Source organism: Pithys albifrons, chromosome 10 (assembly GCF_047495875.1).
Source record: "Pithys albifrons albifrons isolate INPA30051 chromosome 10, PitAlb_v1, whole genome shotgun sequence".
NCBI lineage: Eukaryota > Metazoa > Chordata > Aves > Passeriformes > Thamnophilidae > Pithys > Pithys albifrons.
In genome coordinates this window covers 1,815,168-1,835,704 of record NC_092467.1, presented here as the reverse complement: position 1 = coordinate 1,835,704, position 20,537 = coordinate 1,815,168, and the positions used below count along the sequence as shown (strand labels likewise).

General features: G+C 55.6%; 2 protein-coding genes across 2 annotated transcripts; both read left to right on the top strand.

The window, feature by feature from the left end:
- Positions 1–713: 713 nt before the first annotated feature.
- Positions 714–11,609, top strand: LOC139676604 (class I histocompatibility antigen, F10 alpha chain-like). Its single transcript, XM_071565739.1, has 8 exons — positions 714–852; positions 3,906–4,169; positions 5,717–5,992; positions 10,252–10,524; positions 10,640–10,750; positions 10,849–10,888; positions 11,015–11,047; positions 11,375–11,609. The coding sequence occupies exons 1-7, from the start codon at positions 777–779 to the stop codon at positions 11,031–11,033; spliced, it is 1,059 nt and encodes a 352-aa protein (XP_071421840.1). The 5' UTR covers positions 714–776; the 3' UTR covers positions 11,034–11,047; positions 11,375–11,609.
- Positions 11,610–12,730: 1,121 nt separating this feature from the next.
- On the top strand, positions 12,731–16,257 carry LOC139676562 (C-type lectin domain family 2 member B-like). The gene is given in 6 exon segments (XM_071565647.1): positions 12,731–12,864; positions 15,252–15,359; positions 15,455–15,534; positions 15,537–15,631; positions 15,720–15,823; positions 16,155–16,257. Coding segments are annotated over 6 exon segments (624 nt in total).
- The last annotated feature ends 4,280 nt before the right edge of the window (positions 16,258–20,537 follow it).

Here is a 20,537-nt window from a genome sequence, read left to right as displayed (position 1 = left end):
CTGGGCCAGAGCCGCCCAGTTCCACCCAGTGGGGCCCAGGGCACTCCCAGCATGGGTCCAGTGGCTCACAGTCACCTCCAATGTGGCCCCACTCACTCCTGTATGATCCCAGTCACCTCCAGCATGACCTCAGGTGCCCCCAACATGGTCCCATCTGCTCTCAGAATGCTCCCAGTCACTCCCAGTATGATGCCAGTATCAGCCCAGTCACCCTCAATGTGGTCCCAGTTGTTTCCAGTACGACCCCAGTTTCCCCAGTTCTGGTCCCGTTGGGTCCCGGTCCTGGTCCCGGTGTATCCCGGTGTCCCAGTCTATCCCACTCCACCCCAGTCCATCCCAGCCCGTCCCGCTCCGTCCCGGTACCGCCGCCCTTTCCCGATCCCGCCCCCGAACCAGCGGGTTTAAGGCCGAGTTTCATCGCAGGGCGCGGAAGTTCAGCCCAGCCCGGCCCGGGGGTCCCGCAATTCGTGGCCGTGGAGGGTCCCAGAGTGTCCCGGGGGGATCCAGAGGGGTCCCAGGAGGGGTCCCAAAGGAGATCTAGGTGAATTCCAGGTGAATTCCCCCATCCCCGCCCCCCCGCGCTCCCTCAGACACTTTCGCTTTCCCGTCTCACAACCTGCGCCACCGGGATCTTCCTGGAGACCGATGATGTCACAGGCGAATCGGGCTGCCATTGGCGATCAGGAAACAGCGCAGCCAATCGCTCAGTCGGAGGCGGCTCTGTGGGCGGGGCCTGGTGCGGGTCAGGGCCGGGGAGGTCGCAGCGGAACAGCTCGATGGTCCCAGCGCTGGGTCTGGGGGCGCTCCTGGAGCTGCTGGGACTCCTGGGGGCCCCGGGGGGGGCGACGGAGGGTAAGTGGGACCCTCGGAGCGGGGAACTCCGGAACTGCCATTCCCGGGCACCGAGAACACCTTGAACCCCATGCCCGGGCACGGGAACCTCCCTGAACTCCCATTCCTGGGAACCGGGATCCCCTTAACGCCTATTCCTGGGCACTGGAACCCCTCTCCCCAAACTCCCTCCCGCAGTACCGGGACCCTCCTAAACACCCTTGTCGAGCACCGGGATCCCTGAACGCCCATTCCTGGGCACGGGAAACCTCCTGAACCGCAATTCCTGGACATGGGGACCCCCTTGATCCTCCCTAAATCTCCACTCCTGGGACGGAGACTTCCCTGAACCCCCATTCCCGCGCACAGGAAACCCCTTGAGCCCCCATTCCTGGGCACTGGGACACCCTGAGCCACCTTATCCCTCACTTGGACCACCTGAACCCCCATTTCCGAACACGGGAACCCCCCTGCACCCCATCCCCGGCTCCAGGACCCCCCTGAGCCCCTTTACTCTGAACAAATACCCCCCTGCAATCCCTTTTCCAGCCATCCTGCCTTTCCCAGCCCCCGATCCCCCCTTTTCTTGACCCTGGGACCCCCTGAACCCCCATTCCTGCCCTTCCCAGCCCCCACTTTCCTCAACTCTGGGGACCCCTGGACTGCCCTTTCCTGGGCACAGGGACCCCCTGAACCCCTTGTCTCTCCCAGTCCTGTCCCGCCTTTTCTTTGAACCTTGAACCCTTCTTGGCTCTCTCAGTTCTCCCAGTTCTGCTTCCTTGACCCTTGGACCTCCCAGACCTGCCAATCTCAGGGTCCCCCCAGTTCTCCACTCCCTGCTCTTCCTGCAGGGGGTCCCAGGCACTGGAATCTCCTCGGCTGCAATTCCTGGGCACTGAGACCCCCATGAGCTCCCATTCCTGGACATGAGGACCCCTCTGCACCCCCACTTCCAGGCACAGGAAACCTCATGAACCCCCATTCCTGGGCACAGAGAAATCACTGAATCCCCATTCCTGAGCATCAGGACCCCCCTGAACACCCATTCCCAGACACGGGAAACCCCCTGAACCGCAATTCCTGGACATGGGAACCGCCTTGAACCTCCGTTCCCAGGATGGAACCCCCCCAGACCCCATTCCCGGAGCAGAGGCCCCTCTGAACCCCCATTCCTGGACACAGGAAGCCCCTTCAGCCCCCATTCCTGGGCACTGGGACCACCCTGAACCCCCTTATCCAGCACTGGGACCCCCTGGATCCCCATTCCTGGGCATTGGGACACCCTGAAAATCCTTGTCCAGCCCTGGGACCACCTGAACCCCCATTTCCAAACACGGGGACCCCCCTTCACCCCATCCCCGGCTCCAGGACCCCCCTGAGCCCCTTTAATCTGAACAAATACCCCCCTGCAATCCCTTTTCCAGCCATCCTGCCTCTCCCAGCTCCCTGATCCTTACTTTTCCTTGACCCTGGGACCCCCTGGACCCCCATTCTTGCCCTTCCCAGCCCTCAGACCCCATTTTCCTCAACACCGGGACCCCTGGACTGCCCTTTCCTGGGCACAGGGACCTCCTGGGCCCTCTGTCTCTCCTTTCCCAGTCCCATCTCCCCCCTTTCTTTGAACCTTAGACCTTTCCTGACTCTCTTGGCTCTCCCAGTCCCACTTCCTTGACCCTTGGACCTCCCAAAACCGCCAGTCTTACAGTTCCCCTAGTTCTCCACTCCCTGCTCTTCCTGCAGGGGATCCCAGGCACTGGAACCCCCCTGGCTACAATTCCTGGGCACTGGGGCCCTGCTGCACCCCCATTCCCTGGCACCAGGACCCTCTGCAACCTTCCATCCAGCACCATAACTCCCCTATACCCTGTTGTCCTCTACCAGTACCCCCCTGAACCCCCTTTCTTGACCATCCCACCTCTCCCAGACCCTCCTTTTCCTTGAGCCTAAGACCCCCTGACCTCCACTCCAGCCTTTCCCAGCCCCCAGCCCCTCCTTTCCTCTACACCAAGCACCTCCAGGACCCCCATTTCCAGCCATCCCAGGTCTCCCCTTCTCGTGACCTCCCTTTTCTCGACTGTGGGGACTCCTGAGCCCCCCTTTCCTGGGCACAGGGACTCCCTGGACCTCCCACCTTTCCCAGTCCCTGCAACCGCCATTCCTTTACCCTTGGATCCCCTTGTATCCCCCCCTTGTTCAGCACCAGGACCCCTCTGAACCCCCCTTATCCTGCACCAGTATCACCCTGCACCCCCTTTCCCAGCCATCCCACCTCTCCCAGTCCCCCTTTTCTTTGACCCTGGGACCCCCCTGAACCCCCATTTCTGCCTTTCCCAACCTTCAGACCCCACTTTCCTCAACACTGGGGACCCCTGGACTGCCCTTTCCTGGGCACAGGGACCCCTGAACCTCCATCACACATCTCCCCGTGCCCTCACTCCCCTTTCCTTGACACTGGGACCCCCCTGAACCTCCATTCCTGGGCGTGGGGACCCCTCTACTTCTCTTATTCAGCACCCAGATCCTCCTAAACTTCTTTGTTTCGGACTGGGACCCCCTGCACACCCTTATTGGGCACTGGAACCCCCTGTACCCCCATTCCTGGGCACAGGCACCCTCCTGTACCCCCCTATGTGCCAGTAAGACGTCCCTGAATTTCCATTCCCATACACAGAGACCCCCCTACAGCCCCTTATCCTGCACCAACATCCCCTGCACTCCCTTATCCTTCACCAATATCCCCCTGCACCCCCTTTCCCAACCATTCCTGGTCTCCCCACCCTGTGATCCCTTTTCCCTGACCCTGAGGGCCCCTGGACCCCCCTTTCCTGGACAAAGGTACCTCTTGGACTCACCATTCCACCTGTCCCAATCCCTGTACCCTCCTTTTCCTTGACTCTGGGGCTCCCCTGAGCCCCCAGTCCTGTGCAGTGGGACCCCCTTGCACCCCCTACCCCGGCATCAACACTCCCTGCACCAACTTCCCTGGGATCCCCAAAGCCCCTTCCTGCCTCTCCCAGTTCCCCAGTTCCTTGACGGTGACCCCCCTGACCCCCCAAATCTCTGTGTCCCCCCAGTTCTCCACTCCCTGTGGTACCAGCACGTGGCAGTGTCAGAGCCCAGCCCGGGGGTCCCCCAGTTCATGTCCATGGGGTTCCTGGATGGGATCCCCTTTGTGCGCTACGACAGCGAGCGGGGCCGGATGGAGCCGCAGACACCGTGGATGGAGAAGGGACCCGAGCCGGGATATTGGGATGAACGGACCCAGTTCTACGAGAGGAACCGGCACATTGATGCTGCCAACCTGGAGATACTGCTGGGCCGGTACAACCAGAGTGGGGGTGAGTGGGGGCAGTTGGGAATGGGGGAGTTCTGTGGGGCTGGGATGGGATGTGGGGGGCTGGGCTGGGATCTGTGGGACTGGGATGGGATCTGTGGGGCTGAGGTGCCTCTGTGGGACTGGGATGGGATCTGTGGGGCTGAGGTGCCTCTGTGGGACTGGGATGGGATCTGTGGTGCTATGAGAGATCTGTGGGCCGGAGGGGGATCTTTGAGACTGGGGGCAATCTGTGGGTCTGGGGAGGTTTTTGGGTCTGGGCTTAGATCTGAAGGTCGAGGGGATTTGTGGGGCTGTGCTGGGATCTTGAGCTGGGCTGGGATCATGGGCTGGGCTGGGGTCTGGGGGGCATCTATGCTGCTGGAGTTGGGGCTTGTGGGTCGGGGGAAGGGATCTGTGGGACTGGGCTGGGATCTGTGGAGCTGGGGGGGATATGAGAGGCTGGGCTGGGATCTGGGGGGGGATATGAGTGACTGGGGGCCATCAGTGGGTCTGGGGCAGATCTTTGGGACTGAGATGGGATCTGTGGGGCTGGGTTGCAATCCATGGTCCTATTGCAGATCTCTGGGCTGGAGGGGGTCTGTGGGGCAGCGGGGGGCAGGATCTGTGGGGCTCGGATGGGGTCTGTGGGGATGGGATCTGTGGGGCTGAGGGAGATCTGTGGGACTGGGAGGATCTGTGGGGCTGAGATGGGATCTGTGGGGCTGGAATGGGGTCTCTGGGGCTGGGGTGCATCTCTGGGGCTGGGTTGCGATCCATGGGGCTACGGGAGATCTCTGGGCTTGAGAGGGAATCTTTAGGACTGGAGATCTGTGGGGCTGGGATGTGGATCTGTGGGGGCGGGGTGCATCTCTGGGGCTGAGATGTGGATCTGTGGGACTGGGATGGGATCTGGGGGGCATTTCTAGGGCTGTGAGGGGATCTGTGGGGCTGGGATGGGATTTGTGGGGCTGGGATGGGATTTGTGGGGCTGGGATGGGATCTGTAGGACTGGGAGGGATGATCTGTGAGTCTGGGATAGGATCTGTGAGACTGAGATGGGATCTGTGGGGCTGAGGTGCATCTGTGGGGCTGGGATGTATCTGTGGGGCTGGAATGCCATCTGTGGAGCTATGGGAGATCTCTGGGCTGGAGGGGGAATCTTTGGGGCTGGGGGAGATCTGTAGGGTTGGGGTGCATCTCTGGGACTGGGATGTGGATCTGTGGGGCTGGCATGTGGATCTGTGGGGCTGGGATGGAATCTGTGAGGCTTGGGGGGATCTGTGAGGCTGGGATGAGACCTGTGGGGCTGGGATGAATCTGTGGGCCTGGGAGGACCTGTGGGGCTGGGGGGGATCTGTGGGTCTAAGATGGGATCTGTGGGGCTGGGGTGGGACCTGTGGGGCTGGGATGAGATCTGTGGGACTGGGGTGTTACCTGTGGGGCTGGTTGGGAATCCATGGGGATCCATAGGCTGGGATGAGGCTCTGTGGGTCTCCATCACACTCTGGGTGGGGCTCTGTGGGGCTGGGACACAATTCCAGGGGTCTCTGTGGGTTCGTTTCCCCCCAGGTCTCCACACACTGCAGCGGGTTTCTGGCTGTGACCTCCTGTCCGATGGGACCGTCCGTGGATCCGAACGGTACGGCTACGACGGGCGGGATTTCATCTCCTTTGACCTGGGATCCAAGAGCTTCGTGGCGGCCGACGGCGCTGCCCAGGTCACCAAGAGGAGATGGGAAGCTGAAGGGTTCGTGGCAGAGAGGCGGACAAATTACCTGGAGCACTCCTGTCCAGAATGGCTCCGGAGATTCGTGAGATACGGGCGGGAGGCGCTGGAGCGCAAAGGTGGGGATGGAATTCCCATCGAAATGTGGGATTTGGGAATGGAGGACTTGGGAATGTGGTAATTTGTATGGGAATTCCATGGATGGATGTTGCCGACCACGCTCTAGTGAGATCGCACACACCAATATGATGTTCAAGCAAATCCCAAGTTTATTCAAAAACTCAGGTATAAATGACCTCATGTGACCCCGCCCCAGGTACAATTGTCTGACTCCAATTGGTTGAGGCTGGGAACATGTCCTTTTAAGGTGAAAATGAAACTTGTAAGGTGGTCATTCAGACCCACCTGAATCAGGGCTGCAACATCTCCCCCTTTTGCTTCAAAGAACAAAGCAAAAATGCAAACAACATAATACACATAAAAACACTGCGATCCCAAATCTTAGCTCCTTAGCTACTTATCCAATGGGGAAATTGTTGCCATTAGGATACTATCCAGACTCATGCATATTGCAACTTGAACAGAAAGGCTGAAAATTTTGAAAATTGAGAAATAACATTTTGAAAGTCCTAAATTTTGCTAATTCAAGACTTAAGAGGGTATTTGCAGGTTACACATCCCTACCTCCTCCTCTCTTTTCAAAACAGACTTTTGGAAGGAGGTACAGTAACCTTTGTAAACTAACACAAACCAATACATGACTAAGACATGTATGTTTGGAATTTGCAAACTTACAACTAGTGCAAAAGAAGAAACTTTTCTTTCACGCATGAAATTGTGGTCTTTTTGTGCAGTCGTCACCGCACAGACCACTGTACACAAACTACAGATTTTATTGAACTTTGTGCAAAGTGTCCAAGAGTGCAGAGTGACTTAACTTAGCAAAGAAGCAAGTTCAGTCCAGCTGAGCTAAGTCTCCTTATGTTCAAGGTCCATTCTCAGCACTTCTGTGTGGCCATCACAGAGGTCTGAGAGTGAAGCTTTGATTTTCAGTCACTTTATACACTCTTGGTAAAGCAGCAAACAAGTGTGAATTTACAGAGAAAATGCACAAAGGCTAAACATAACCACTTGCATTCTGCAGAAAATGTTCAGCAGCTGAGGGGACAGGTGTCCTTATCCCTACAGCCTGCTGGGCAACTTGGCAGTGCAATAAGCTCAAAACTGCACTTTAACTGAAAATTAACAGAATTTCAAAATACAGGCTAAACAACGTGCTCTTGAACTGGACTGTTCTTGTTTGATTGGACAGTTAATGACTAGTCCTGCAAATAAGAACAATCACACAAATCATAATAACAACCAGGATCAATACTCCTTGAATTAACGCTGCTTCTTGCCAGGTTATTAGGCTCAGGGAATGAACCCATTTCTTTAAAGGAGAAATGTTAGCTGTTAGCTTGTCGGAATTATTTTTCACTGCTTGTGCTTCTTTGGAGTGTTTGCTTCATTCTGTGGAACATATTCCTTTAAACTCATCACATTGGTAACCATGAATCATCAATTAACGACTAGTCCTAGGCTACCACTGCTTGTGGTTGCCATATGGGGAAGGCAGCCTGGCTCCAGTTTCCCTGAGATATTTGACTGGCTGCGCCCCATGGCTTGCAGCCCCTCTGGTTTTTTGGAGGCCCAGCTCCCCACCCCATGTTTGTCAGAGGAGTGCCATCCTTTTTATATTTAGAATGACAATCTTGGGCTTTGTGACCAAGTCTGTGACAATGGTTACATTCTCCAGTGAAGCTTTGAGTTCTGCTATATTTTGGTTGTGCTGGACAAGATTTTGTTGTTAAATTCCAGGGTCTTTTCCTCCTTTTTAGGGTGGATTGTTTGCTAAGAGCTGTGGCTAGAGCAGAGGCATGTAGCTTTGCTTTTTCCTCCTCTTCTACCAAGGGCAATCTGGCACAGGCTTCAATTAACTGTACTGTGAAAGCTTCTGAAATGGACTTTTGAGTTACCAGAGGCTTCCCTGTTCTAGGAAGGTTAGAAAAAACAGCTAAGGCAGCATTCTTGGTTCTTTCAAATCCCTTTTTTACTCCATCATGATTCCCAGCTCCCCCAGCATGTCCCAAGCAGAGGCTTCTTTTTCTTTCGGTGCCGTGCCTTTAAACAGCTGTGCTGTTGCTCTCCATTCTGGGATACAGCCGGTGGGTGTGGCTGTCGGTGATGGAGGCTGCAGGTACCAGGTTGCCGGCGCAGGGGCAGTCTCTACCGGCGCCGGGGGTTCCGGTGTCGGTGTTGGCAGCTGCGGGCAGCGCGAGGCTATCGGGGAGGGAGTCTCTGCCAGCGCTGCAGAGCTTGTGTCCTGCGCGACCGGCGCTGCGGGAACTCGCTCTCAGGACACTTCCGCTGTGGATGGCACGCAGTGAAGGGAACGCGCTCCGCTGGCTCCGCTCCACTGGGGTGGGGTCTCTGCCCTCTCCATGACGCAGTCGATGGGCGTATCCATCCACGCAGGAGGTCGTGGGGGTGGCGCGGGAACTGATCCGCGCCAGGGGCGGGCTAATTCCTCCCATACCCCGGCTCCTGCAGGCTGCGGGGGACTCACGCCTTGCACTTGCGCCTTGATTGGCGGGCAGTAGGGAGAGGGGTTGGGCGGTCCTTGCGCCTCGTGGTAAGGGCGTGCAATTCCTTTGTTTGATTTCGTGGGCTTTTCCATCACGTGGTCTCTTTGTTTTCCTGGCCACGCGGTTTCGAGCCCCGTGGAAATGTCTCCTGCGGCAGTTTCCAGCCACAACGGAGCGACTCCGGCGTACCCGCGGGGCGGCGGGGAGCACGGCGGAGGCACCCCAGCCCCGAGGTACCCGCAGGGCATTGGCGGCAGCGGCGGCGGCGCCAAAGGTGGACGGACGGGGTAAAGCTGCCCTCCCTCATCTCTCTCTCGGCTGAGGGCACTCCCCATCGCGTTTCCTCGGATTCAGGACATAAATAAAAGTCACTCACGGTTTGGCATGGCTGGATGTTTTCTGCGACGTGTCTCGTGGCATTCCAAGATTGCTGCTGAGGTCCGGCCGCTCCTACAGCGGCAGCCGGTGGTACAGGCAGGTAAAAGGTGGGCTCTGGGCTCCTTTGCTGTGCATAGGCTGTTTCTTGGTAGTTGTAAGGCGGTGCAAAGACGACTTCTTGGCTTTTTTACGGCGACAGATGGCGTGGAAAAGCTTTGTTTCCATGGTTGCTGTGATTCCGTCGGGTTTTCCGGAGCGGGAGCAGACGGTGCCCTGTATGGGTACGGGAACGGCACAGCGCTGGCTCCGCGGCTCAGCTCCGGGTTCCGCTCTTGTAGACAGGGTGGCAGCGATGCCAAAGGGAACGGCAGCGGGGGTCCGACAGATGGCACAGGCAGAGAGGAAAACCGCGGCGGGGGTTCCACAAGCAGCGGTGCCCACGGCGGTGCAGAAGGATGTTCAGGGGAAAATCTGCCCTGCAGAAGAGGCTTTTTTCTTTTCTCTCCGGTAGCTCGAGGTTTTTACGGGCTCGTTCTACCTCTAACAGCATTTTCCTTACAGCTGCATATGATGGAATAAGCTGCAAAAATTCTTCGGGTGCAGTTTGCGCTAAATCCCACAAATCTGCCCCAACGTTATCACACAATTCTATGGAAAATGTGGAATTGGCATCGGTTAAGTGCCCCCAACTAAAGCACAAGTCCAAAATTCCTGTAATGCTTGTCTTTCAATGTTTGTTTTTGTAACATGAGCTAATTTTTCAAATTTATCAAGCAATAAGTTCGTTTTAGTCGAGTTGGAATTTCCCGTGTTTCTTTAACTCACCGGTTCGAAGGTCGTGGTTCTTTCAGTCCACGCTCTTCCAGCAGCTCTCAAGGCCACTACAACAGACTCCCGAGCTTATGGGAGACAGAAGCTCTCGGAGGCTTCTCCACAAAGCACCCAAAAAATTGGGGCACAGCAGCTCTCAGGGGCCACTTCTTAAGGTTCTAGGCAGGTCTGCAGGTGGCTTCCAAGTTCTGAGACACGTCAGTGTCACCAATTGTTGCAAACCACGTCCTAGTGAGATCGCACACACCAATATGATGTTCAAGCAAATTCCAAGTTTATTCAAAAACACAGGTAATACATGACCTCAAGTGACCCCGCCCCAGGTAGAATTGTCTGACTCCAATTGGTTGAGGCTGGAAACATGTCCTTTTAAGGTGAAAATGAAACTTGTAAGGTGGTCATTCAGACCCACCAAAATCAGGGGCTGCAACAGATGGATCTCAGCCCCATCCCATTGCTATGGGAATTCCATGGGCAGATCACATTGCCACCCCATCCTCATGGGAATTCCATGGTTGGATGTCACCATTATCCTATTCCAGAGCCCCCTGATGTCCATGTCTCCGGCAAAGAGGAACACGGGATCCTGACATTGTCCTGCCACGCCTACGGATTCTACCCCGGGATCATCGGGATCAGCTGGATGAAGGGGGATGAAATCCGGGATCAGGAGACAGAGTGGGGCGGGGTTGTTCCCAACAGCGACGGCACCTTCCACAGCTGGGCCAGGATCGAGGCGCTGCCGGGGGAGTGGGAGCAGTACCGGTGCCGGGTGGAGCACGCCGGGATGCCGGAACCCGGAATGTTCGCCTGGGGTGAGGCTGGGAATGTGGAATGTGGGAACTGGGAATTTGGGAACAGGGAATTTGGGAATGTGGAGAAGTGGGATCAGGGTTCTCCTCCCACTCCTGACACTCCTGCCCTTCCCAGAGCCAGAATCCAACTGGAATTCCACCCCAGTGATGGTCACCCTGTCCATCATCGCTGCCATGGTCATCATCATGAGCCTCATCGGATTCGGTGTCTGGAAGCTCCGATCTGGTAACTCATGGGATGGGGGTTGGGAAGGGACACAGATACACCTGACAGCATTCCAAGGATCCTGTGCCACAAGTCCTCATCCTGCTTTATTTCCACAGGGAAGAGGGAGAGGAATGGATACAACACCAGCGCCTATCAGTGAGTACCAGCAGTGTGTCTGGATCCAGATCCAGATCCTCTCCATGTGGATCCCAGGATGGATCCTAGGATGGTTCCAGGTCTGTGATCCAGGCCAGAATCTCATGGATCTTCTGTTTTCCAAAGGAGCAGATGCTTGAACTGATGGCTCCCCTGCAGGTATGGAGTGGGATCCAGGTGGAATTCCAAGGGGAATCAGAGCATAGTGGATGGAGCAGGATTGGGATGGGATTCCAGATCAGGGCAGGGTTCCAGAGTAGGATCAGAATTCTGGAGTGCGATCAGGGCTGGATCCATAGAGCAGGATCAGGCTGGATGGATGGAGTGGGATTGAGGTGGATTCTAGAGTGGGACTGAGTGGGATGGATGGAGCAAGATGATGATGGATTCCAGAGGGGCTCCTGCTCTCTGTGGGCTCCACAGCCGGATCCATCCCATGGGATAGGGACAGGGACATGGTAACTCTGTCCTCCACTCTCATCCCAGCTGGAATTACCACCTGAGCAATCCATGGAGCTGGATCCAGCCCCTTCCCTCTTCCTGGGGAAAGCCAGGAGCTGCTGGCGGAGCTCATCCCACTGCTCCCACCCACCCTGGCACCCCCGTGCCTCTTCCTGATGGATCAAATTCCTTCTTTTTCATGTCTGAAAGCCAAAATCTGCAATTATTCACAATGCTTTAATTAAATCTCATGTTTTGATAATAAATACTGCTTCCCTTCTCTGGCATCCAGCAGTTCCTCTTTGGGAACCAAGAATGGGATGGGAAAAACAGGAATGGGAACAGGGACACAATGGGGACAGGGATGGGGACACTGGGGGCAGGTTGGGGACACCAGGAACTGGGACTGAGAACACTGGAAGAGGTTGTGGACATCAGGAAGTGGGAATGGGAACACCAGGAGACAATGGGGAAAGGGATGGGGACACCAGGAACTGGGAATGGGGCACCAAGACTGGAATAGGAACCCCAGGAATGGGAATGGGGACAGGGATTGGGACACCAGAAATGGGAATGGGGCCGCCAGCAGCAGGTTGTGAACAGCAGGAATGGGAATGGAGACGACAGGAATTGGAATGGGGACAGGAATGGGAACACCAGGAGACAACGAGACTGGGATGGAAACACCAGGAATAGGAATGGGAACAGGGATGGAGACCCCAGAGATGGAGATGTCCTGGGTTTTTGTTTGGGGTCTCCTGTAATCCCCCAAACCACCATGAGGGCGCACACACCAATAATGGGACCGGGCTGGGGCCGATCACGGGCGGGGCAGGGGCGAGCGGAGCAGGGGACGGTCCCACGGGAACTGCTCGGGAATGGGAAGAGTAAAAGGTGATGCTGCTTCCGGCTCTGCCCCTCTCTGGCTGTGAACCTGCCATGGGGGCTCCCCCAGGTCCTGCAGCCCAGAGCAGCTGCGTGTTCCCACCTGGAGCCACTCCATGCTCACACCTGGAGCCACCATGTATTCCTGTCTGGAGCCTCCAAGTGTTCCAACGTGGAGCCACTCTTTGTTGCCACCTGGAGCTGTCGCTCTTGCAGCTCTAAAAGCTAATTCTGTCACTCACTAATACAGCTTATTTGTGCCTTTGTAGAAAATTCCTAAAATGGACTTTATCCTCTTTGGGAAGAGTTTCAACAGACAGGAGTTTGTATCAGTTCATTTTGGAGATATGTCCGGAATTCAGATAATCACAGTCATAAAATACCACAAACATCGTTTATTGCAATACCAACTAGCAAAAGAGAATGAAAAGGATAAAATACTTACTACAAAAGAGAATAAAAAGGTAAAATACTTTAAAACTTAATGAAAGGATACAAAAGGATACAAAATAGTTGATGCTGCAGCGGTTGCTCCCTATCCCCGATGCTCCCTCGAGCAGACAGGCCAGCACTGCCAGGCCCGGCAGCAGCGGGACGCCATCCATGCTCAGCGGGCGTCCCTGCGGAGCCAACACGGGCTGGGTGCAAGGGTGGGTGTGGCTCAGCTCCCCCACTCCTGTGTCCCTGTTTATCAGCCATCCATCATACTGCAGAGGGCCAGGACACAGTGTAAGGTGATGCCTGGGAGGCAGCCAAGCACCGCCTGTTCATTGCGTAAGTGGCAACAGTCAGTGCATGTCACCTGTTGGGTAGTGGTCCTACGACCCCTGCCCACCTATTCTTCCATCTTCAGCCTCCTCATCCCACTGTAAGACCCTCACCATTGTGTTCCCAGGGTATTTGTATCTATCCTGAGGCACAGCCAAGTCAGAGAGGAACAGAGAGCCTTGATAATAGAGAACATCCAGTGTTACACAGTTACTTTGTATAACTACTCTGCCTGGATTCCCAGCACGGTGTAAGTACTTTGTCACCCTTCTATGCTCCATTGATCAGATAAATTAAAAGTACCCCCTTACGTGCCAGTGTGTGATCAGGGGTAGCCCGAGGGTGATACAGCACTACTCGAGAGTGCAATGTGTGTATCACAGTGTTCAACATACGGTGTACAGGGGTCAGCACACAGGGAAGCACACACAAAATACACATCAGTACACAAGCAATTAGGAACAAGCCTGACAGCACTTTTTGTAACCAGGACCACCCCCATTTCCATTCACTGCTGGGGTTCCATTCGTTGTTAACATGTAACTGGGGAGTAAGGGCTTTTAATTTCTGGATGCCAGCATGGACAGACAGAATGGTCACTTAAATTCATGCAGCACATGCCTTCAAAATCGTGGCAACCGTGCCCTTGTGCTAATAATGGAAAGTCGACAGCAGCTCTGTTTTGTCAACTTGCATGCCTGACTGAATCCACATCTGTAAACAAGGCACTTAAAGCTACAGAGGCAGCATTGGCTTCTTTGGCCAACCAGCATCCTAATTTATTTAAAGAAGTTAAAGCTTGAGCAGTCCCCATCTGAGCACTTCTATTTGCAGATATTCTTTGAGCTGTATTCCAGATCAGAATCACAGTCTGGGGTGAATTTATGTGTATTGTGCTTTTGTCTTTTTTGCTTTTATTTATGTGGGTGAAATAAAGTTAATTATCCAAAGGTACAAGGACCTCCAACAACTTTTCCTGGGATACCTTTCCATGCTCTTTGTCCACAAATGAGAATCAGATCATCTGGGAGACCTCTCGCATCCATTCCAGGAGCAAATGGAGCAGGAGCTGTCCAGGCCCTGAGACCTCGGGGTGTTGTCTGAGATCAGCTCATGGCAGGAGGAGCTGAGGGTGCCCCTGTCCCCTCTGTGCCCCCCAGGGGTGGCAGGAGGAGCTGAGGGTGCCCCTGTCCCCTCTGTGCCCCCCAGGGGTGGCAGGAGGAGCTGAGGGTGCCCCTGTCCCCTCTGTGCTCCCCCAGGGGTGGCAGGAGGAACTGAGGGTGCCCCTCTCCCCTCTGTGCCCCCCAGGGGTGGCAGGAGGAGCTGAGGGTGCCCCTGTCCCCTCTGTGCCCCCCAGGGGTGGCAGGAGGAGCTGAGGGTGCCACTGTCCCCTCTGTGCCCCCCAGGGGTGGCAGGAGGAGCTGAGGGTGCCCCTGTCCCCTCTGTGCTCCCCAGGGGTGGCAGGAGGAGCTGAGGGTGCCCCTGTCCCCTCTGTGCCCCCCAGGGGTGGCAGAAGCCCCTCGGGAGGCAGGTCCAGAGGGACCATCCCCTGTCCTGGGGGCTCCATGAGCTGCCCTGCACAGGGTGGGGAGACAGGGGGTGGGCTCAGGTGGGGCTGAAGCACCTTGTGGGGTGACCTGGGGGGCAGGACTAAAAACACTTCACAGCTGTGCAAGTCCTTGAGACAAAACCTTTCCAGGGCACACAGAGATGGCAGAGCCAAGGGTGAGCTGGGAAAACAAAGTGAGTCCTGGTTCTCTGAAGGCTGAAATCGCCCAAACAGATGAAAGGGAAAATGGTGCTTGACATTTCTGGCAGGAAAGTGCCCCAAATCCAGCATTTCCCACTGCCCAATTCCCACCCTGAGCAGGAACTCACTTGGTTTGCACAGGTGAGACTCAGTGGCTGTGATGGAGTCACTGCAGTGGAGGGCAGAGGAAGGGACCAGTAAGAACCAGTTCTTGTTTTGGAGTTGTGGTTTAGTGAGTTGTAGGCAGCTAAAATGAGCTCAGGGAGCTGTGAGTGGGAAGGATTAAGAAGGTTGACGGTGTTTGCAAGCTGTGGCTCTGGGGGATCATGCCAATCCCATGGTGGAGGGGGGATCAGGGGGGATGCAGCCCCAAAAGTCCTTGGATGCCCCCCTCGTCCCCTCACCCCCTCAAACTGAGCCTGCAGCTCCCCACATGCTTTGGGCTGTGTTGGGAAGTGTTGAAGGTGCCCACAGGGAGCTGGGGATGGTGTGGGTGCTCTTTGTGCTCTTTCCACACAGTTTGTCCCCAGATTTCAGCCTCAGGTGCATCAAAGACAAAAAGGTGCCCATCAGGGTCACCCTGCCCGTTGTGGGGCTGCTCCTCACCCTCATTGCCCTGCTGGGTGAGTGCTGAGGGTGGAGGAGCCATCCTAGAGCCTCTTCCTGGAAAACCCCCTGGAATAATCCACCTGGTGGGTGCACTGTCCTTGATTCCAACTAAGAAATGCCCATCCTGCCCTGCCTGGCTGCCTGGAGAGTGGGATTGGCCCCAGGGGCAAGTGCTTTTATGTCATGGAGCAGGAATGGGATGGAACAGGAATGAGGCCTCCTGCCTCTCCCACCGACCACACCTGGTCACCATGGACACCTGGGAGGAGCTGGGGAGAGGAATCCCCAGTGTGGGATGGTTTTGGGGGAGCAGGTTTGGGAATTCCCTGTGGGGAGTGGGGTGGAGGTGCTTGTGATCCTTGTTTTGCCCACCTCCAGAATTTCCTCTTGTGCTACAGGAGGTCTGTGCACCACTGGATTGGTCTCCAGAGTGAAGGTTCCAGACCTTGGGAATGGTTCAACAGGTCCCTCTTCAATGCCCTGTACATTCCATCTTCTCCTGGAGAGCAAAATCCTGGGCTGGTGTTCAGTGCAGGAAGGCACAGGTAGATCCAGATCTAAGGAGGTGGGAACTGCTTTTCCTGGTTGTGCCAAAGCCCTGGGACACAGCCCATGGATTTGTGGGATGCAGGTGCTGGTGGGGGTTGAGGCCATGCTGGGATGAAGCCCATGGGAATATCCCCTCCTTTGAGGGGTGGGAGGCAGTTTGGGCTCTGCCTGGGGGAGGTTTGCTGGGGAGGGTGGTCCATGCTCCTGCAGCACTCTCTGGGAATGGGAATCCTTCCCTGAGCTCTGGCTGTGCTCTGGGTGCAGGTTTGGCATCCATGGCAATGGCCAATGTGCCTACACCAAATCCCATGGGATCAGCCGAGACTGGTGCTCCCAGAGGAAATTCTCCATCTGCAGCCACTCCTAGAGGAACACCAGGGCGGGTTGGAAGGATCCAGGATCCCAGAATTCCACCTGAAACTTCCCTCTTGACAAAGATCCACCACCAGCTGCCCTTAATACCACAGAACTCTGAGTCTCCCTCTGGTTTATATTTCAATTTGAATTTGGAGCACTGAGAACTCCTCCTGACAACAACACAGAGCTGTGACCAAAGGATCCTTCAGGCTTTTCTCTTGCCAGGAGATTTGGGAATACCCAAAGCTGGGAAACCTCTGCCCTGCCTTGCTGCGACGCTCAGCCCTGCTGGGGTTGGCGGATTTGGTGCCCAAATGGAGGTGGATTTGGTGTCTGGTTTTTCACTGATTTGGTGCCCAGTTTTCTTGGATTTGGTGTTCAGTTTTGATGGATTTGGTGTCTGGTTTTTCATTGTTTTGGTGTCCAATTTTTGGTGGATTTGGTTTCTGGTTTTGGAGGAGCCGGAGGTGTAGGGCAGGAGTTGAAATGAAGGAAAAAAGCATGGTTGGAATTCATGGAAGAGGATCCCCAACTTGGCCAGGAGCTCCTGAACTGCTGCTCCGGGAGGAATTTTGGCATCCCAGGGCATTTCCATTTGTGCTCATGTTGGTTTCTGTTACACCTTTGTGGCCTCTCTCTGACAAATCCAATGCCTTGGAGAGCCGCAGCTCTGGGCACTCAGCCCACCACTCCAGACTGCAGCACACGCACCCGGCTCAACCTCCACAGGACCCTCCCCTGGAGACCTGGAGAGCACCGGGATGGCATCAGGCCCTTGGGTGCTGCCACCCCAGTCACAATAGTGACCTCTGGAGGGTGTTTCCCTCCAAAACCCAAGCTGGGTCAGTAACTCCCAGCTCGGACATGGGAACATCCCACCTGTTTGTCTCTTGCTTTCCCAGCTGTGTTGGGGGACTTTGTGCTCCCAAAAAACTTATTTCCCCTCCCCAGCTCCCCATGTCTGCTCTAAGAAGTCTGATAAATCTTATAATTTTTAGAAACTGCCTTTTTCCCTCAGTTTTGGGGTCCCTGTGGGTACAGCAGCTCCTCTGTGTGAGAAACAGCACCCTCGGGGCAGTTTTGGGTTGGAATTTTACCACTTTGACAGTTTGAATTTGGAAAACACACAATTAAGTGTTAAATTGGCTTTTCCTCTTCTCCCTGTTCAGCAGTTGGGCTGTAGCGACCAGAGCCCTGAAACTCTGTTTGTAACTCTAACCACTGAGTGTTGCTGCTGCTCCAGAGGGACTGGGGGATCAGGTTCCAGCTCCAGAAGAATTTTGGAGCAGCCAAATCTATGCTGAGCATCAGGCTGAGAATTATTTCCCCTGGGATGTGGCTCTGCGGGAAGACAGGAAGGTGCTTAAAGGGCTCCTGGAGGTACATCCCCAACCTCTTCCTCCTCCTCCACTTCCACCTCTTCTTCCTCCTCCCTCTCACTACCATGGACTAATATGGATATTGTGATGGAAATATAACACATATTATATATTATCTCTATTATCTGTCATCATTATTATAATTAACAGATTATTGGTATTGTATTATAATATTAATTAAACATAAAAGTATTTTAAAATAATATTTTAATTCCAATTATTTGGTTATATTTTAACTACATAATGTTATCCACTTATTAATTAAATCTATAATCCCTCAGCCCCTTTCCTCCCCTCCCAGCTGGGTTGGCTCCCCTGGGGCTTCCTGGGGCTGCTTTTGGCCACCAGGGAAGGGGCTTGGAGGCAAAACTGTTCCAATTCCAAAGGGTTTCCAGCCTCTCCTATTCCTTCTCTGCTCTTTTCAAGCCCAGATCCCATTTTAGAGGCCACCAAACCCAACTCTCCCCATGAGTCTGGAAACCTCAACATGGGGATGGAGAAGCAAATGGACCCCAAAGGTAACAGACCCAAAAGTCTTCCCAGAGCCTGAAATAATCATTTTTCTGCCCAAATACACTCCCTGTGATATTTCCTGGCTGGAGAAGGTCCATCCCCAGGATGCCTCAGATTGGCACAAACTGTTTCCCCGGCCATGATGAGTCCTGAGAGCGACACTGACCTCAGACACCCTCTCACATCGTGACTGAGGCCAGTCTGGCCCCAGGAAATGGCACCAGCCAGGCCTTTTATCTGTTTTTAAAAAACATATTTGTACTTTCTGCAGCCTCCCCTGTGCCTGGGGAAATGGGGCTGAGCACAGCCAGGGCAAGGGGCTCACCTGGAGTGTAGAGACACCTGTGGGGTCAATGGTTGGGCCAAACAGGGAGAAAAGAGGTGGAAATTCATTAAGTTGATTCAAAAAGCCTTTAATTGAGATTCTTGATGTGAGGTTGAACCATGTCAGGGGCTGGAGCTGTGCAGCCACAGGCAGGTGAGCAGGAGACAGGTGCTATTGGGTGGTTCTTCCTGAAAACATGGGCTGGGAGGGACTTGAAATGGCTTTGGCTGTTGGTGTTGACCCAATCTTTGGCCTCTTTGATTCTGTGAGAGGAGTTCTGACCTGGATCACGGGGCTGGCCCCACTCCCACAGGGAAGGGGTCAGTCTGGTGTTTGAATTTTACTTGATCTTTATTTTGAATTTTTTCTCCACTCCCCCCCATGTCATTTTCCTCCCCCCAAACTCACATTTTCCCCAGATTTGAGACATTTCGACTATTTCATGAAACAATCACCACTGCCCAACATTGTGCCCTTTTTCTTCTTCATGTTTTTCAGTGTTAAGCCCAGTTTTTTTCCAGCCCTGGAACCCTTCCTCCCTGCGGGCTGGCCTTGCCCAGCTGCCAGGCTGTGGCTCCAGGCCTGGCTGGCCCCGGGAGGGGCTGGCACTGCCTCCTGCTCCGGAGCAGCGCTGGGACCCCGGGGCACGTTCATCCCCCCGGGCTCTGCCTTGCCCAGGGTGCCCTGGGTGGGAGCACAGCCGGGCTGGTGCTGAGGGTGTCCCCGGGGCAGGAGCAGCTGGGAGGGTCCCAGCCCCGTGCTCAGCACCCCCCACCCTGGCCTGGTTTAACCCCGGGGGCAGCTGATCCCTCCCAGCTGCTCACACACTCTGCTCCACCCTGGGCTGGGGGACACAATCCAAGGGGGAAATGCCAATCCCCACGGGCTCAGCAGGGACAGTTTAATAAGGAAACCAAACCCAATCACATGATGGAAAAAGCCACAGGGGCTCCATCCCCAGCTCATTTTCCACCCCCAAACTCACATTTTCCCCAGATTTGAGACACTTGGACCATTTCCTGAAACAACCACCAATTCCAGACCTTGTCCCCTCCTTTTTCTTCATGTTTTTGGGTGTTAAGTCCAATTTTGGGCCGGCCCTGGAACCTTCCAGCAGTTCCTGTTTATAGAGGTAGAATGATTTATTTTCTCATGTATCCAAAACCTGGGGGAAAAAAAATCAGAAAATTTCCGCAGTTTGTTTCAGCATCAAGAAAGAGGATAAAAGAGGATAATCCCAAACCCACAGGGGAGCAGGGCAAGGACTCCAACCCCTCTCCCTGAGCAGCAGCACCAACAACTGGCTGGGACCCCCTTTCCCAGCTCCCTGCCCTGCTGAGGGGGGAGGAGGAGAACTGGGAAGGAGGGAGGGGTGGGGGGAAGGGCTGTGTCGGGTTTAGTTCTCCTTCTCCTTCTCCTGCTCTCATTCCGGCAGTACCAATTTAACTCCCACGCCCACTGGGAGTCTGATTTGCCCGCGCTGGTGCTCGGGGAGGGATCTCTCCCGCTCCCCACGCCAAGTGCCGAGCCCTCCGTTGGATTTTCCCTGCCCTGCCCGCTGGCAGAGGGAGGGAGAGCGGCTTTCGTGGGTGCCGCCCCCAGGCAGGGCCCCCGCGCCCCCCGAGCTGTCCCGCAGCTCCCTCCTCAGCCGGCCCGGATCCATCTGCTGGCAGAGCCCGGGCAGCATCTCGGCGGCTCCGCAGGGCACTCGCCGCTCCCTGCGGGCTCCCAGAGACCCCCCCGGCCTCCCCAGTGCCCCCCGCAGCCCCTCCCTGCCCATCCCCTCGGAGCGCCGAGCCCGGCCCCGCCCGCAGCTCCCTCGGCCCTCGACAGCAGCAGCGGAGCCCGCGGGGCCCGACCCAGCGCCAGGCCCGGCCCGGCAGCGGCGGAGCGGGGGCTGCGGCGGGGGGAGCGCCCGGGGCACCGCGGCGGGACTGACCGATCCTGCCTTACCCGGCCCTGTCTGGCCCTGCCCGGCCCTGCCCGGGCTCTTCTGCCGATCGGGGCGGGCGGGGAAGTTCCGCCCGGGAAACGATGGGCGGGCCCAGCGGGGCGGGGCTGGAAGAAAGCGCC

What these genes read in the sequence shown, in the direction of transcription:
- LOC139676604 (XM_071565739.1), top strand. Translation starts at nt 777, where the DNA reads ATGGTCCCAGCGCTGGGTCTGGGGGCGCTCCTGGAGCTGCTGGGACTC. An exon ending in CCGGTACAACCAGAGTGGGG is followed by an intron (nt 4,170 to 5,716) that starts GTGAGTGGGGGC and finishes GTTTCCCCCCAG; the next exon opens with GTCTCCACACACTGCAGCGG. An exon ending in GGAGGCGCTGGAGCGCAAAG is followed by an intron (nt 5,993 to 10,251) that starts GTGGGGATGGAA and finishes ATCCTATTCCAG; the next exon opens with AGCCCCCTGATGTCCATGTC.